Source organism: Bactrocera dorsalis, chromosome 1, assembly GCF_023373825.1.
Source record: "Bactrocera dorsalis isolate Fly_Bdor chromosome 1, ASM2337382v1, whole genome shotgun sequence".
NCBI classification, from domain to species: Eukaryota; Metazoa; Arthropoda; class Insecta; order Diptera; family Tephritidae; genus Bactrocera; species Bactrocera dorsalis.
Genome location: NC_064303.1, coordinates 109,276,879 through 109,295,637, shown reverse-complemented (window position 1 = coordinate 109,295,637; position 18,759 = coordinate 109,276,879). Strand labels below are relative to the sequence as shown.

The 18,759-nt window shown below is 36.8% G+C and overlaps 1 protein-coding gene across 2 annotated transcripts in view; it reads right to left on the bottom strand.

Moving 5' to 3' along the window:
* The window catches only part of LOC105234037 (homeotic protein ocelliless), a 130,130-nt gene that overhangs the window by 70,494 nt on the left and 40,877 nt on the right, over positions 1-18,759 (bottom strand). For both annotated transcript variants that reach the window (XR_007422602.1, XM_049455104.1), the window contains exons 3-4: positions 15,459-15,550; positions 15,203-15,304 (exon numbers count right to left, since the gene is read on the bottom strand). Coding sequence is in view for 1 of the 2 variants with exons in the window: in XM_049455104.1 (XP_049311061.1) it covers positions 15,203-15,304; positions 15,459-15,550 (194 nt within the window). In the remaining variant the exon portion in view is untranslated. The remainder of the gene's footprint in view (positions 1-15,202; positions 15,305-15,458; positions 15,551-18,759) is intronic.

Sequence of the window (18,759 nt, the reverse complement as noted above, 5' to 3'; positions counted from 1 at the left end):
AAATTTTTCTGCAGTTGTTAAATTGAGATACTCTTGAGTGCTTTTCTCTTCCCAACTCAACGCAGATTTTTTTATTATATCTAGGTTTCTTTGTTTATAGCGTACTTTTAGGCTGAAAACCACGAATGTTAGCCATACCTAGATGTTTTCCATACCTACAACTTAATTTTTTGATACTTTTTTTTAATATTTTCGGTTTAAACTCCAAAAAGTATGCTATAAAGTATGTAATTTATGATTATGGCCTACTTTTATTCTGGAAACTGCGAATTTTGGTACCTGGATTATTCTTCCATATCTAAAATAACGATAACGTTCTGAAATCAAAAATAACCAGTGCTGCCGAAAAGAAGGAAGAAGTCAAAAAGGAGGAGTTGGAGTCCAAGGAAAACGACGACATGGGTTTCGGTCTGTTCGGCTAAACAACTCAACACTATACAATTAAATCCATATGATTGTTATGCTAAATTAAAAGTGCTGAAATCAGCACGAAAGACGATGAACGTAGTGGACGACCAAAAGAGCTGGTTACCCACAAAAACATCAACAAAGTCTACAAAATAATATTGGATGACCGTAAAATGAAGTACATAGTTTGAGATACCAGGCACTCTAGAGATGCCTACTGCAGGTGTCTATCATTTCTTCCACGAATATTTGAGTATGTAAAAGTTCTATGAAAAGTGGAAGCCGCACGAGCTCACTCTTGACCAAAAACAACGACGAGTTAATGATTCAGAGCAGTGTTTGAAGAAGTTCGCGCATAATAAACCCAATTTTTGCATCAATATGCGAGAATGGATGAAACATAACCCCATCATTTCACTCCGAAGTCCAGTCGACAATCATCTGAGTGAAAAAACGCAATAGTCAACTGGGAAGGTAATGTCGTCTGTATTTTGGGATGCGCCTAAAATAATTTCCATTGACTACCTTGAAAAGAACCAATCAACAGCGACTATTACATATCCTTATTGAAACGTTTAAAGTCGCCAAAAACCGGCCACGTTTGAATAAAACGAGTTACCGTATTCTTCAGATCTGGCCCCCAGTGATTATTTTCTATTCTCAAATCAAAAAGAATGGTCCCTGGGAAGAAAATATCTTCAAATGGAAAGGTGATCACCGAAACTGAGGCCTCTTTTGAAGCAAAGGACAAATTGGCCTACAAATATGGTATCGGAAAGTTGGAGGGTCGCTATAATCAGTGTATCAGCTTCGATGGACACCATTTTGAACAAAAAAAGAAGAGTTGAACCCTTCATATTGAGAAGTTGATAAAATAATGCAAAAAATTATGAAAATTATAACTAATTATTAGAAAGTGCTTAGGTCAGCCACCTAAAAGTAGACTACATTATTTAGAACAAATTATTCTTTATTTCACAAAAAGGCTTACAGAGACTCCGTTATCTTATTACGACTTTGAAATCGAAAGTTATTGTTTCCTCAATGCTGAGCTGACACTGAAACATTAAACTTGAAATTGCGAGAATTTATAAAAACAAAAACTTTTTTCATTACTTCACTTAGGCAACACATACAGACAATTGCATGAAAAGCGAATTCTTTAAACTATTATATGGAGACCATGCTGGATTCTAATTGCTTCCTCGTAACCCTCGCGGCACTACCGCACCTCAGTACTGGTTCTCGATATCAGTTTTAACTAATATGAAAAAGTTATTTCTAAAGGCTCGTTAGGTATTGGCAGACCACCTAATACCGTTCGCAATCAGCCTCAATCTTGCAATCGCTTCATCTTATCTTCTTACAGATCAAATTGTGCTGAATATAATATTAAAAAAAAATTATGATTTTAAATGCTTTTTTGTCGATAATTTCATGTATATGTATTTTTCCCAGAAATCTTTGAATTTTATCAAACCCAAATCGCGAGTATTCATTCTCACGAAACTCCGTTCAATATCAATTCCAATCACTTAATCTCTTTACGTGTACATTTTATGGGTTGGTCATAAAAGATTGATTATAATTCTATGATTATACGCCGAAATATGTGCACTTTCTCAAACAGCGATGTAGGAGAGCAGCAGTGGCTGATAAGCTATGTCTTTGATGCTACTGCAAGTACATACATATGTATATTCATAATCTGCCTTATAAACAACCCGTGTTTGGGTATGAAAATTAATATATGCATATTGAAAGTAATAATAGCTTGTACGACATAACTCAGTTAAAATGAAGATATTATCCGCCTAATAATTATTATATGGCAGCAAGTATAATATGTGCCACTTACAATACTCCTCATTCCATTAAGAGATGAAGTAGGTATACCCAGTAAACTAAAAATGTGTGAATAAGTTTCAAGTAAACCGTATGTGAGCCTGTCTAAGGAAAAACCCGTCAGAGTTCGTATTCGAATTGGAGTCACGTAGTCACTTCGGGCAATGAATGGAAAAAATATACATCCACAAGTCAGAGTATACCAAGAAAACTTAGAAAAACGTGTCCCTTTTATTGGTTACCATAGTACTAGTACTTTAATGAATCTAGAGGTGGCTAAGGAATAAACTTCTCCAGACTCCTTGCTTCCTTAGGGTACCCGCAAAGTGGACGCTAAAAGCCGAGCCGAGTTCTTGTTCTTCAGAATATCGAATAAACGAAAATCTCAAAAAAAGCCTCCAACAACCTAATCTTCATAACATTTAACCATTATTTGATATTAGACACCAACCTAAATGGCAGTGGATGAAGAGGTCCGAAGAGAAGTACCTTCGTCACCTAATTTTTTGACTCAGGATAAGTGTTATGATCAGTATAGCTTTTCCAATGACAACGGATCGTTAATTTCAGTTTAGAAGAGTTTGAACTAACTGAAAAACAGAACGAAGGTCCTACATATCAATATTAAAGATCGAGAATACTCGCAAATCTGGGTCCAAACATACTAGCGGTTAGTTCGGTTCTTAAATAAAATTTCCGATGCTTTAGGGCCTAAAGCTGTTCTGTAAAGAATTTCCTCCAGTATATTGAGACAACCATTTTACTGAAAACATTTTCAAGCCACATTATGGCTTACTGGGTTCACATTGCAACCCCTTTGTTTCGTCGCACTGCTAAGTGTTATGTTACATTGTGCACTCGTCGGTTTAGCTTTTTGTGCGTTCGTTCGTTCGATATGCATGAAACCAATATTACGCCTCGGGCTAAAGGGGTTGCCACATTCGGATAATTGCATTTGGTCGAATAATCCTTTAATGCTGATGTAAGTTGATGGCGACGCTGCAATGCGCTCACTAGTTGATGTTGCAACACAGTGGTTGACGCGCCGCTTCTGTTGCCTGAGGTGTTGCGGCTGCTGGCAGCGCTGCCAAAGAGCACCCAGAAAGGGGTGGCGGTAATTGCGGTCGGCCAACAACACAGGAACAGCGGAAGGGTTCTCGCTCGCCAAATGCGCTTAGCATTAACACATCTGTTCATTCATTCCACTTGAACTGCGTTGGCTGCGCGAGCGTTGAAGTGTTTGCACTTTGCTGTTTGTTTTTGTAAGCGTTGTTGTTTTTTTCTCATTTTTATTTCTTCTCAATTTATTGTTGTTAGTTTTTTTTTGTGCTTCCTTATTTCTTGCGGTTGGCAGGCGGCAGGAAGGGGTGGGGTCTAAATTGTTTGCGGAAGCTAATGGTGCGCACTTGTTGTAATTATTGTTGGTTGCAACAATATTTTCTTTGGTGAACAACGTTCAGGCACACCTTGAACAATACGTGTTCAGTGATGCGGTTGACTCGAAGTGATGTGTTTGTTGTTTGCCGCCCCGCTGCACCTCCCTTCCGCCTGTTGTTGGCTGCCGGCGGCGTTCACCATTTGCTGGCATTTGCCTGGTTATTGTTGCAACTGTTTCCTTTGTTTCAACACGCACACACACACTCACATAACGATACTTTTCTCTAAACACATGTTGACAAATTGTTTACTCATAATCTCAGCTAATTTCATGCGAAACAATTATTTGTTTACCTTGCCAAGTTGCTTGTTTGTTTATTGTTGGTAAAATTGTTTTTTACGCTCGCTAAGCACTAATTTATATGAATAAATTGATTGTGAATATTTCAAGAAATGTGTTTACTTCGATCTGGGTTTGGTTATTAAGAGTAAGAAAAACAAGAAACAAGAAAAAAAGTTAACTTCAGCTCAACCGAAGCTATGATACTCGTCACGAATAACACCGTTTCCATACAAGAACTTGATCCCGATCGTTCAGCTTGAATGACATGCTATTTTCTATAGCTATCCGATCTAAGCTATTTCTTGGCAGATTTCATCATTCACTCAGACAATAATTCATGGTAAATTTATTCAAGATATCTCGCCAAATGAAAAAGATTTCCATATACATAAGCACTCTATTTCGATCGTTCAGTTTGTATGACAGCTACATATATGATACCGTGCACCGAGATCGGACGTTCCCAAAAATAAGCAGCTTATTGATGAGGCAAGGACGAGAACAAAATTTCAGATTGATACTTTAAAAACTGAGGAATTAGTTCGTACATATATGTATATACAGATAGACAGACGGAGATGGCCAACTCGGAGATGGCTTAACTCGTCACACCGATCATTTATATATCTACTTTATAGAATCAAGTTTAAAATACCCGGTTTAGAGAACAAAAATAGGTAAAATTAAAGAAAAAACATATCTCAATGTTACCTTTTTTCTCTTTAACGAATTCATCGAACAACAAGCTCTGTAATAAGAACTACGCCTAATAAATTTTCAAATAATGCCTACAAAATGCAATAGAAGAAGCAAAATTTAAAATATCAATAATTTTCCAACTAAATACACTACAAATTACCTCCCTACATACATTGTTCCCGTTGAATAAATTTAAATTTGAAAGTAAGTCTCTGTTGTTCCTAATCTGCAGAAGTTCACAATACTTTGAGAGACGAGTACGACGCCTTAAAATGGAAAGCTTTCCCGATCCCGGTGTCCGCTGAGTTAAAATATTAAAGACTGTCGATGTAAGTATAGTTAGTAAGATAATAAAAGTACTTCTAAAATATAAAACTAATTAAGCGAATACACAATGGACAATTAGAAAGCTCGGTGACTCCAGCTTTTTATGTAACGAACAAATGGAACATACATACATGTTATCTACAGAAATTTAACAGCTGATGGATTTGGAGAATCTTCATATCACAAAGACACTCTGATATTTGTAATTGCCTGCCTAGACGCGACTGTTTGGAAAATATGTTTTATGATGTTGATCGGAGTAAGTATAGAAATCACGGTCATGTGTTGGGATGATACATTAATTATGTAATTCAAATTCAATATAATAATGAAAATAAAGCTAATAAGGTTGTAGAGCAAAAAATGGCGGATGAAAGAGAGTATATTCACTTGTTTCCCGAATATATTGAGATTTTGTATAAAAGAAAAATTAAAATAAAACTAATTGAAAATATCGAATAATAATTTGTCTCAAATTTTATATTTCTAACCAAATTTCGTGTGTAGAATTATTGTGAATGTTGATTTCGTTTTATTAAAAACACAAGCCTACGAGTGGTACACAGCTTTTAAAGACGGTCGAGATCGACCTTCTCAACTGCTTGAATGGATCATGAAATATAAGATGGCCAGGGAGCTCGACATCTCTTTCGAATCCCTTCGAATGAATTTGGTGAATATTTTGGGTATGAAATGCATTCTTGCTCGACTCGTCCCGGTAAAGCAATTTTTTTAAAGAGTATCGTAAACAAGTCTCTTTTTGGACATGCTTAATCCTGAAAATTCCGATCCTATTCAGACAACACAACAATTTGGTTAGTCAACACTGTCAAGTTGAGCGGACGTGTAATGCAACAAAATTTTGATAGAAGTGATGTCTTGCTATGGAAGAAGAAAAAGACTGGCATAATCAACTGATCCCACGCCAGGTCGGGAACTTGATTTATACATGGCATAAGACTGTGAACCTGGCAGTATTCTTTAAAATTATTTAGGGAATGCTTTATAACACTGCAACCACAGCAAAAACAACGAAAACTAGTGTAATCGAAGATTGACATTCTGATAGAAAGCAGAGCTTATACAAAACGAACACGAAAATGGGAACAACTATTTGCATTTGCGATTTCATTCCTACAATAATTAATTCGTCTCTACAAATCTAAGAAAATCAGGGACTTTAACAGAATGAAGACCGCCAGTAACCACTTTCTAAGCGACCACATAAACGTGATTGAATCTTAATATTGTATTTGAGTCTTAACTACGGTCCTTGCATTCATCTACGTGGACAGGAATCACATCAGCTCAGACATCGCGCCCTACAAGCTCCTGGAACTGTTCAGATTGCTGGACCTTTGCGACAATGATATATATATGATATCGAGAGGGCACAATAGACCTATGGGGTCACTTATTTTATATCTATCTAATTATGATAGATTTTATAATAAGAGAGTGGGTATACCATATATTGCAAGCGTCATCCTTCGTAAGACGACAACGTGAATTACACCACAGAAGTATGTATGACGATACTTATCAAACAAACAGGTGTTCAAATGAGGTGCTTATGTATTTTTAACCGCAGTTTGCACTCATCTAAGCAAAAATTGAAACGGAAAAACTTTTTCGTAATAAAATAATAATAAGACATGCTCATTATATGTACGCTGAACATATTTTTGAGTACATTAAGAAATTTCCGTTACTAATTGGATACGCAGATATTTTTATACAAACACACAGCGGTATAATTTTTAACAAGCCAAGTGCTCATTAAGAGAAACGTGTTAAAGTCGACGGAAAGCTAAGACCAGTGGATGCAGTAATGGCTAGGAAGTCTTAACAAAGCATGTTGTGTTGCAAATTATGCCGGAAATACATGTGTGAAAAAGCGGTGCGCTAAATATTATTGCATTGCGTAAGTGGCATCTACTTAAGGACAAGTATAACCACAATTAGTGCAATCATAAGTGACAGCAACATTTTTATAAGTGACAATAACAATATAACCTCTAAGGATGCTGAGAGAATGGCAAAAGTATTGTGGGACTTCCTGGCATAATACATACAGGAAGCGCCAACTTTTTTGTTGGCACGGCACTAACCGTTTGGGTTTACAGGAAACAACAAGTCTGACTGTTTTGAACATTTGTATTCAATGTAATTCTAACCTTGAAAATCTTGACTTTGAAACAACTCGGTTAAGGGACCGTGAAAGCTATTTCTGGAAGCAAAATTGTATGTGCGACGGTCAGTTGGTGTTGATAAGTGGAAATTTTTCAATACTGGCGGCCGTTAATCCCTTCGAGATCCATGATTTTGCTGTTAAAGTGTTTCAATAAGATCGGGAAATCAAAAAAGTGACTTTGATTGAATGCTCTGATATACATATTCGACTCCTCTGACTTCTGTTTTATCCTATTACCTGAAAAGCTCATCAATTTTCGGACCCTTGACGAGCTTCTCGGTATTCCCGTCGAGGAAAAGTAATGGAAAGTCAAATTACGAATCTATTGGATCTGTAAACACTGATATCATTTGAGATATTCCTGTAAAAAAAAACTCGTGAAAAAATTCCACAAAGTTCTCAAGCAATTCAGAAGAGTTGAATGAAGTTTAAACAATTTTCGAAAAAAAAGATCCAAAGCGCATACTTCCCACTTGACTTCTGGAAACATTTTGATCAACCCATGTAAGTAAATACTCTCATTAGCGCTCTAAGCGCTCGAGTGGGATCCGGTGCAGCGGCTAACTACTAGTTAAAGGCGTTGATGCAATAAGAAGCGTTTGTCGCGGCGCTTCCGTTCGTGCATGAGTGTCGCCTATTTGCCACGCGCCAAGTGTTAAGTGCGGCCCACTACAGCTGACATATTCACACACACATACGATATACATCTATATACAGACTGCTAAGTAAAAAGTGCACTGATTAACAAATTGACAGTTACATATGAGCATAAGTAGAGCACAGCGGCAAAGAAGCATTATGTGAGCAAAACAAAAAAAAATAAACAACAAAAAACAAAAAAGAAAAAAATGCTGGCGACCAAACTGCAGGCACTTGTGAGCGAGTGGAGGCTGGAAGCGCCATCGGCAAGCCACTAATTGGCAAGTTTCCGCACAGCAATGAAAGCAGATTTGCACACAGGCGCTACACACACACACACACACACACACACTACACAGAAGAGCAGTGCCAATTACAAGCTTGTGTCGGCTGCTGCCATCTTAATGCAAGCTGCGAGCTGTGTGGCAACGCAAAATTGAGGAAATCTAAGTTTAGACTATAAACAGACACAAGTGCTCGTGCCAAGTGCAGTGTTTAGTGCCCGAGCGCCGTTGCAGCTAATAAACCCGAGCCCCTTCTAGGTGTCTACAAATATAATCGCGTCCGTCTCAGTGACGTCTTTGTGTCTTGAAACCTTGAATTCTAATTCGTCGCCAAATTGCAACCAAATCTCTGCACAAACCGGCGATTAATCTGTCTATGCCAGTGTGCCGGATTGTGCCGGAGTTGTAATATCAACACTTGCAACACAACTTGGCAAATGAGCGCGATCTAAATAAATTAGCAACGCAAATGAGCGATTATCGCTGGTAATTGCCAAGTGTGATGACAATGAGTTTGATTAAGGCGTGAACTACAACTACACCACAAGCGAATATACATATGTACATATGTGTATGTGATACAGGTATATAGTATGTACACAAACTGAAATATAGCCTGCTCGCATATTAGCGTCTACCTACGTTCATAACTAGATATGCAAATTAGTAGTTGAACCGCATACATACACATACATATGTATACTTTACATCCATTAATGGCTTCTAATGGTAGGTGTAAAATATAATTTCATATAATTATGAACGGATGACGCAAATGCACAGTTATTAGTACTTAAAATTACAATTACAGAGCGCTAAAAACCCTACCTGCGACCATAAATTATCCTCCTTCTTTACTGGCGTATACAACGCTTACGCGGTCATAGCCGAGTTAACAACAGCGCGTCCGTCGTATCTTCTTTTCGCTATTTGGTACCAGTTCGACATACCAAATGCAGCCAGGTCCTTCTCCACCTGATCTGTCCAACGGAGAGGAGATCTTCCTCGGCTTCCCCGACGAATTCTGAATCAAAACCCTTCAAAGCTGGTGTTTTCTCTTGCACCCGAACAACATGACTTAGGCAGCGCACCTGTTGTCCCTTGATTCGCTGAACTATATCTCGTACAGCTCATCGTTCCATCGACTGCGGTACTCACCGTTGATGGGATGACTTGTAGAGTTCTTCCAGGGAGGACTTTTCAATTGCCTACTCAGCTCAAAGTAGCACCTGTTGACACTACATTCCATAAGACCTTATATGGGATATTAAAGACGGTGCACCGTGTCACAAGTCAGTGCAAACGACAGCAAAAGTCCCTGAATTGGGGTGCGAATTGTTTCCGCATCCACCGTTTTCTTGAGATCTAGCCCTCATTTCCTGAATTTCCTGCTCACAGATCTCAAATAATGAAATTTTAAGGCTATTTTGAAGCAAAGGACGAATCGTACAAAAATGGTATCGAAAAGTTGGAAAGTCGATATAATCAGTGTATCATGCTTGTAAGTCACTATGTTATATTCGGATAAATAGAAAAGCATAACTAAATCAGTTCAAAATGTCACGCTATGCTGGAAACGTGGACGCGGCCCGTCAGATCTTCTGGGGGAGACATTATACCCTTCAAAGTCGTATTTTGCATTTAACTATATGTGTTATATGTATCCTTTTTATTAGATCCCCATCTAGGTAGCAAAAATCCCCCGCTGAACCCTCCCCGAAGGTGTCGCTTCGTAATATATATCAAGACAAAGACAAGGACGGGCTGCAGCTGAGATAGATACATCTTAGGTTAGCTTAGGTTTGAATTTTTATCTGGGTGTTCATTGCTCCTCAATAGCATAGCATTTAGATGTACTGTGGTTGATGGTACAGTAAGCGCTGGATCAAGGTGTCTTAAGATCCGATGATCAACCTGGCTGGGGGCCCTTAAATAGCCCAGGATCGGACGAAGGGAACAAGAAGGCAACAACACCAGCGGCAACAGGAACCAAACCCTATTGCCGAAGTATGGCTAGTAAAATACATTAGTAAATGACGTCAATAACGAAAGAAGGACAGACAAATATCATCTAGTCTAACAGTTCATTTCGTTACGATGTGGTGTGCCGCAATTTTGTAATCAAGCCTTGGTTATTAGCCAATATTCCGCACTTTTGTATTGTGAGCATGAATTGTCTGATAGTTGCTGGTGGTCGTGCAAACAGACTTTGTAATTTGGAGATTTAATGGGTTTACCAAAAGAGAGGCAGCTTCAAGAAATGTTTTACGGAGAGAGTCCATACTAAGATGTATTTTTTGTCAATGAGTTTATCGAAGGCCAAAGGTTTTAATACACCCTAGAGGATTTTGAAAAATTTTATATTGATTATGGTAGTAGTCTCCATTGAAAAATGACCCAAAATTACTTTGATCAATTTCAACAAAAAACATTGAATATAACAACACGTTTACAAATTAATGTACAAATAGATTTAAAGCAGAGAAAGCCAAAAAATCGAAGACAATTTTACATGGATATATACACAAAAGTAACAGATGACGCGCTGCAGTAACCACAACGAAGAGCCATAAAAAACACAAATTGTATTACCGTTCGTTATTTTATACCAAAAAATCATTTTTTCGTCATTCATTAAGTAATTGTGGTTCACAATACGGCATATTTTTTTTTGGTATTTTTGGCATTTAAATCCTGTAACAGCGTGCATTTACAACCATTTATCCCGACACAGTTCAGCCTTGGCCCTAGTCTGCCGCTCAGAGTGGAGCTCACCCTCATCAAAAACCAACAACCACTCAAATTTCACTTTGGCACTTATTCATTCCATTATCGAAATCCCCACAAAGCTTCATTGCGCGAGTGAGTGAGTGGTAAGCGAAAAAAAATAAATAAATTACTGTATAAATGTTTGGCGTTTTCACGGCGACTGGCTGACATTTGTCATTTCAACTTCATTTTTTCTTACTTTTGAGGATATTTTGCTTATTTATTAAGACTTTTGTAGTTGTAAAGTCGCCGCGAAAGTACAAATATCAAGCACTACAACAACCACAGTAGCTATAAGTTTTATTAAAACTTGCGGTCGCCAGCTAAAGACAGTCTCCCCAACTGGGGAATGTGAATAACTTGGTGCAAAATATACGAAAATAGTTCGAAATATTACAAAATAATTGTCAAAAACGAAGAAAATGACAAAATAAAAGACGCCGTTATAGCAAAAGATGAGATGATGGTGTGAGGTGATCGCTAGTGTGATGTGGGTTGGCGAACTCTGACTTCACGCTCCTTCAGTTTCATTCAAACCAAGCCGAAAATACACGCTCAAACAATAACACACCCACATATTTTCTTCGTTTCCCTCCCCTCTCCACTTTCGCTTCGTGTAATTCAGTTAGTTTGACAGGCACACGTGTACGACAAGTGGAAAATTGACGTGCGATTATGTTTTTGTGAAAATTAAATTCAAAGTATCAAGTGTCAAAATTATTGCTCAACAATTACGTTAAAGTTTCCTTTGACTGGTGCGGCTATAAATACATACACACAAATGCACATATTTGGATGTGTGTGTATGTGTGCTACGCTTGGGCTAAAAATATATTTTCTTATATGCTTATGCTGTGGAAAATACTTTGACTCAGTGGGGCGTGGAATGGTTGAGGAACTACTAGTGCGCATGTCCTGCAAGGAGGTATCCCGTATGAGGAAGCTACCCGAAAATACACACAGATATGTAAATATGTATATGTGTATGAAAAGTTTCATAATTCGTATAAGTATTGAAAGAAAACAATATTCGGACTATTGAATTAGAAATATGGAGAATATAAACCTGAAAATGTTATCTGACTACAAAACGAGGTTCCCAAAAATTGTAGAAAATAGTGACTCTTATTACCGGAACTTCTAAAGGTCTTGCAATTTAACAATATTCAGAAAATATTTCACTATTTCTCGTTTTAAAGGTTACTGCTGGGGGTAGGCAACCCAGAACTTTCATAAAGATTGTAAAATATATGATCCCATCTCATGGATTGTGACGTCGATCGACAGTTGAACCACAAACAACCCCAACCCTTTATTTTAAACGAATATATTAATCTGGCCATGCAGATTCCTTACTTAGAACGAAAGTCAACCCATACGTTCAAACAACTGAGCTCTTGAAAAGTTCCAAGAAGATCCGACGTTTTCTAAATTTTGTTCAACGATGAGGTTCATTTCTGGCTCGAAGTGTATGTAAACAAGCAAAATTGCCGAATATGAGATGAAGACCAAGCTGAAGAGATTCAAGAGCTGCCATTTTATGCAGAGAACAACGGTTTGTTGCGGTATGTAGGCCGGTGAAATCATCAGTCCATATTTCTTCAAAAATGATGCTACTGAGAATGTAACCGTCAATGGTGACCGTTAGCGCATCATGACAATCGACTATTTGATGCCTGAAAATGAAGCACGAGATCTCAACGACATTTGGTTTCAACAAGACGGCATTACTTTCCACACATCGCTTCAATCAATGGATTTATTAAGGGAGCACTTCGGTGAACAGATAATTCAACGTTTTGGACCAGTCGATTGGCCACCAAGATCTGGTGATATCACACCGTTAGACTTTTACCTGTGGGGATATGTAAAGTCTACAGTCTATGTGGACAATCCCGCTTCGATTCAGGCTTTGGAACAAAATATCACGCATGTCATTCGCCGGATACCAGCCAAAATGCTCGAACGAGTCCTCAAAAATTGGACTCAACGGATGGATCATCTGAGACGTAGCCACGGTCAACATTTGAAAAAGATAATCTTCAAAACATAAATACCAAATAATGTTCTTTCGAATGATAATAAACATTCCACATTAAATTTGAAGTTCCTTTGTTTATTCGTTAAAATAAAGTAAGGAACCTCGCAATGGACCACCATTTACAATAAAGGATCAGCGTGATGAGCCGAGTCCGTCTTTCTGTCTGTCGAAACGCGAACTAGTCTCTCAACTTCAATTCACATTTTTTCTGGTTCTTCATCTACCATAATCCAAACGGACCATCACAATAAAAATTTCAAACCCTTTCTAAGTAACCCCATCACAAATTCAAAGTTTACTTATGCTTCCCCTACTCCATTGCCGTCACTGCTGACCTTTTCATATTCGAAATTATATTCGAATTTTGTAGATTAAATTCACTGAATATGAAATCATAAAAAATGCATGCAAAAAAGGTGAAATTTTCGTCCATTTCGCAAGCCAAAATAAGACAAAAATTACAAAAGAAATCTTTATATTTTCAACTTTATCGTCTTTGTTGTACTTTTATATCAGCTTTTCTTCTTGTTCATGTAAAATACAATTCAGTGAAATTAATCCTTTTTTCTGCAGAATAACAAATAGTAAGGACAAAACCTATTTTAATTCATTTTGCACGTGAATATTCAATTTTCAAAACAACACAAAAAATGCAAACATTTTAGGGGATTTCTTTGTGAGAAATCTTCAATTTGAGTCATAATTTTTTTATGAGTCAATTTATACACTGCAAAAAAAAATATATTATGGTATTGTAAAATATTATTATTTGTTGACAAAAATATTTGAAATGAAGATGTGACGGGAGCACTCTTGCTTCTACCACGTTGAGTATGAGGAAAAGAAACGTTTTGAATTCAAAAAAACTTCTCATTGAAAAGTTTTCGTCTTCTTGGATTAAACCAAGATACCAAAGCTTATGAGAGCTACCCATTCCCACGACAGTCGGGTCTACGTAACCGAAACGGACTCGGATTTTTTCCGGCCAAAGACTGTCAACTCGGCAGAATTCAGCCACTAGAACAGCAACAGAACTCTTCTACCGATGGCGAAGTTTGTGGAAGTTACTTAAGAGCTAGTTAACTAAGGCTACAAATTTAGATCGAGAGTTTTTTAGAAACACAGTTGAGGGCATTGAATTTCGATCCGCAAGGTTTTCGAGGTTTATCTATGCAAAGCTGAATAAGCGTAGAGCTTTATTTTCTAGCAAATAATCTATGATGACATCTCTAACACTTCGAAGATGTCAGTTTGAAAATAGTTTTCGGAACGAGGCCTCTCCCAGCCTGCTCGACTGAGTCTTTAACTTTAAGTAATTCCGTGAGAGGTTTCGACCAAGTCTAATTTTTTCTTAACAAAAAGAACTGCTTGATAAATACATAAATCCAAAAATCAGCACTCGGGTAAAAATTTTTAAGAACTGAGAGTAATTAATTTTGAAAAACTTGATACAGAAAGTGATTTTAAAGTGAAGAAAGTTATTTTGAAGTACATGTTAAATTATTATAGGCTAGATTATGCTTTACAAAGTTAAAAAAAAAGTTTTTTAAAATCTATTTTTCATGATATTTTTTTTAATCTTTTATCAGTTTTTGGAAACTCTTTTCCATAATTTTTTTACATGTAATTTCTTCAGGATTATTACTTAAATTTTGAAATTGTAAAAAATATTTCTTTTTTACATACGCACATGCATTAATAATGAACCACAGGCAGTTGGCTAAGTTGCTACATACAAATTGATAGACCGAAGCACAAACGTAGTGGAAAAGCAATAGGAGGGATCAATGTGGATAAAAAATCTAAGGCACATACACGCCCTTTGATCACAAGGCGTAACTGAGAAGGCGAACAGCTAAAAAGGCAATAAATGCGCAAACGGATGGGGGGAACGCAGTCATAACTGACTGCCTGAATGAGTGAGTGGCTGATTATGAATGGAATAACTGTTGGCAGGCGCCGTCAGCCAAAGCACCGTAGCTGCGTAGCACAACTGGTTGAGTAAGTGAAATTTGATACGATTTATGAATCTATTTTCCTTCTGATGCGAATACATACAAACACTTAGCACAAAAAAAAATTCACTTTTCATTTTATGACCTTTTCTGCTGGCTGCAAATTCATAACCCATCTTGATTTCATTTAAATATTTTTTGTTGCAAACTTGAAGTAGACACGACACGTCCATTACAATTTACCCAAACAAAAGAGGGGATAATTTTATTTATACACATGCTAACTGAGCTAGAGTATGGCAAACATTAAGTTTTTCTCACCTGAACGCGCGCTTCCGTCAGATTTATTTTCATCGCCAAGTCCTCACGTGTGAACACATCCGGATAGTGGGTCTGCGCAAAGGCAGTCTCCAACTCTTCCAACTGCCAAGGAAAACAAAATTTGTGAAATTAATAAAGAGAAATTGCAAGTAGTTGAATAAGTAACGAAATAAATAAGCAAAAATGCTGGTAAACTAACTAAAATTGCTAAAAGTGAAGTAATCCGCTCTTAAACTCTGGGTGGTGGCGTACTTACCTGTTGCAATGTGAATGTGGTGCGATTACGACGTTGCTTACGTCGCACGAATGTCTCATCATGTATGGAAGGATGATACGAGTAACTTGCATCTTTGGTTTTGTAGTTTAGACCGCAGAGGTGTTAAGTATGAAAAGAGAGGAAAGTATAAAAATTTAGACGAATATATAAGAAAGTGGTCAAAATGCATTAAATAAAATAATACATATACGAATTAGTGAGAGGATTTAGTCTACTTATTCCACCTGTGGCATTCTTAAGCTGTTATAAGCTCACAAGTGTTAGTCAGGGGAATCATAATTACATAACTTAGTAAAGTAGTCAGTGAAGAGGTTATTTTTGAGTAGCAAATGCAATTTAAAAGTTAAAGGGAAAGGAAGGAGGCCAAAAAATATACTTCATTTACTTTTTTATAAGAAAAAATTATTAAGAATATATATAATATTAAGATATGTGATATTTTGAAATGTCCAGCGTAACCTCGCCATGAATCTAATCTAGTCTAAGAAACTTCGTAAAAATATTTTTTTTTTTCAATTTTTTCACAGCCCATAATCTCCCAAAAATTAATTTAATGACCGAAATTAGGCGGAGAGTATTTTCTAAAGCATTCGCAGAAGAATCTGCGTCGCCTAATCAAACTCTCAAATTCTTCTAATCTTCCTCCAATATCTGTAAAGATAAAAAGGGCCCCGAACCGCTGAAATCGAATCTCCAGCTATAATAACAGCAATATTTAATAAAATAACTTCTGCAGGAGCTTACAAATTTCCAGTATTTCTATAGGCATACTGCGAAGTTACAAACATTTCAGCTTCTCAAATGCTGTTTTTATAAATTCGCTCTTTAATATTTTTTAATCTAATCTACATTTATGTAAGTCTATCACAGAACGCAAATTCTTTAGAAAATCCAACCCTCTACAGTCCCCAACGCTTGCATTGTAAATTTTTAGTGAGCAAAGTAAACTTACAAATTCCTTTATTCAACAAATTAAATATTAATTAGCATGTAAATGATATAGTATACTTTTTGGCGCTGGCGAGCAGCGCTGATTTACACAAACTAGAGAGACGGAAAGAGATATAGCCGCCTAGCCAGCCACGAACACGCAAGCATAGAAAGCAACCAGCAAACAAACTTACATAATTATATGTACACACACATACATATACATTCACAAATATAATTAGTTAACCTTTTCTGCAGTAAGCGCGCTGAAGCTAAGGTAAAAGAGTAAAATGGCTGCCAAGATGGACAAAGTGGTATGAGCATAAACAGCTGTTGGCACTAAATAACATTACTACGCATTACACAGTTCCCCCGAGACTTAACTCGGCAAATGTTAAGCGACTCACAAATAAATCTCGCTTATATTGTATATACATATATGTATATGTACAAAGATAGTATATATGTATAAATGAATGTATATGCATACTTGCATAGATAAATAAGGAAGCGTAAGCACGAACAAACACAGGTTAGTAGCCAAGTTGTGCGGAGCCAAAGAAAGGTGATGAAGCCGGAGCACTGGGAGAGGACAGCATGGCGGTATGGTGGCCTAGCAAATGTTTTCCGGCGCAATATTCTTAATCCGATTATCGTTCGTTGAAAATTAGTAATGGCGCCGACAACAACAACCACAACAGCAACAGCTTAGTGAAAAAGTGAACAAACCCGCCGCCAACAACCTTCAACTCGCAACGGACTGTTTGCCAACCTTTTCACTTGGCTTGCTTGGCTTGGCATTTCACTTGGTGCGTTCTTATTTGAATGTGGCACATTCAGAAATTAAATTTTACAATTTGCTACCTAATTATTTATTTAAAACAAATTGAAAATTAATTTCGTCGAGTCGAGCGGCAATGGCACACAAAAAGTTCAAACAACACGAAAGCGTAGAAATTGCGGCCGGAAGCGTACTGGCAAAGGAAACGTCTCCACGACTTCAGCAGGCGACTCCACGCGTTTTGTGTAGCTACAAATAACCAGTGCTGCTCGGCTGACTGTAATTCCTAAGTGCCTTAAGGGTCAAGTGTGCGGTTTATTTTGACTGCGTGTTGCGTTACTTCGAAAAGGTTTGTCAGCTTTTCACTTCATGTTAATGCCAACAAAATACAAGTAAAGCAAATGATATTTTGTATGACTGCCACTCGTTCTGCTTTCAAGTCGTTGCCCACAAAATGGCGTCGAAAAGAAAATTAAATTAGAAAATAATTTTGCCAACTTTTGCTACGGCCAATTCAGGAGTTATGTGGTCCTTTTTGTTGTTGTTGTTGTTGTTTTATTTATGCCACGCTCTTTACTTGTGTGGAACTGCTTTAAAATTCAATTTGTTGATGATGTTGAAATTTGCTTTTGGCACCATTATCTTGGTAAGGTAAAAATATGCTCTTCGTATTGTGTATACAAGTTTTTGCGTTAAATAAGATTAGAAAAGTGTGTATACAATTTTTTATTAAGTTAAATAGGAGGTGTGTGATGTCATCGTTTGATGAAAATATAATATGTATATTTAAATTCTAATTTCAAAAACAGACGCCTAACTAAGGTTGAAAAGGATAATTTTCATCGTGAATAACCTTGACTCAAAACATTACGGGCTTACAAAAGTAACAACGACTTTGTTCATAAGCATCCTAAAATACTTCATAAGGATACCCAATGTTTACAAATTATTTTACTAACTCTCCCTAGATTCACATATTTTCTTATTATATAATAAAAATACTTCTATTAACCCAACATTTTTTAAATATCCAAAATTTGTAATAAACAGCGAACACTCCCCTACGCGTTAAATATCAGGTTGTTAAAAACACACATACATATGTATGTATGTACATATATTGTTTTATTTTAACACAGACAATTAATTTAAAACGACTAACTTTTCACTCGCGATATAAAATTCACTTCACACGCGCACGAATTTGGTATAAGCAGTTAAACAACATTTGTTTCCACCAAATGGTAATTGTTTTTGCTACGAAAAAATACCGATTACAAAAGATGCACACGCGACCCGAACACGAACTAACACACAAATGCTTTTCATAAAATATAAGTTTACACCATGTATTTATTTGCAATTAATTATACTAAAAACTATTTTTTATTTGATTAAAAACTGCCTTTCGTCAAATGAATTTAATTTCATGCTGCTTATAAGCAGCAATAACAAAACTCAGCCTACAATGTGCATGTGCGAACACGATAACGAACCAAAACACGCGGCACCGTTGGAACAACACAGTTTGATTTTATGCACATTCTTATTATTGCAAATCAATAATTT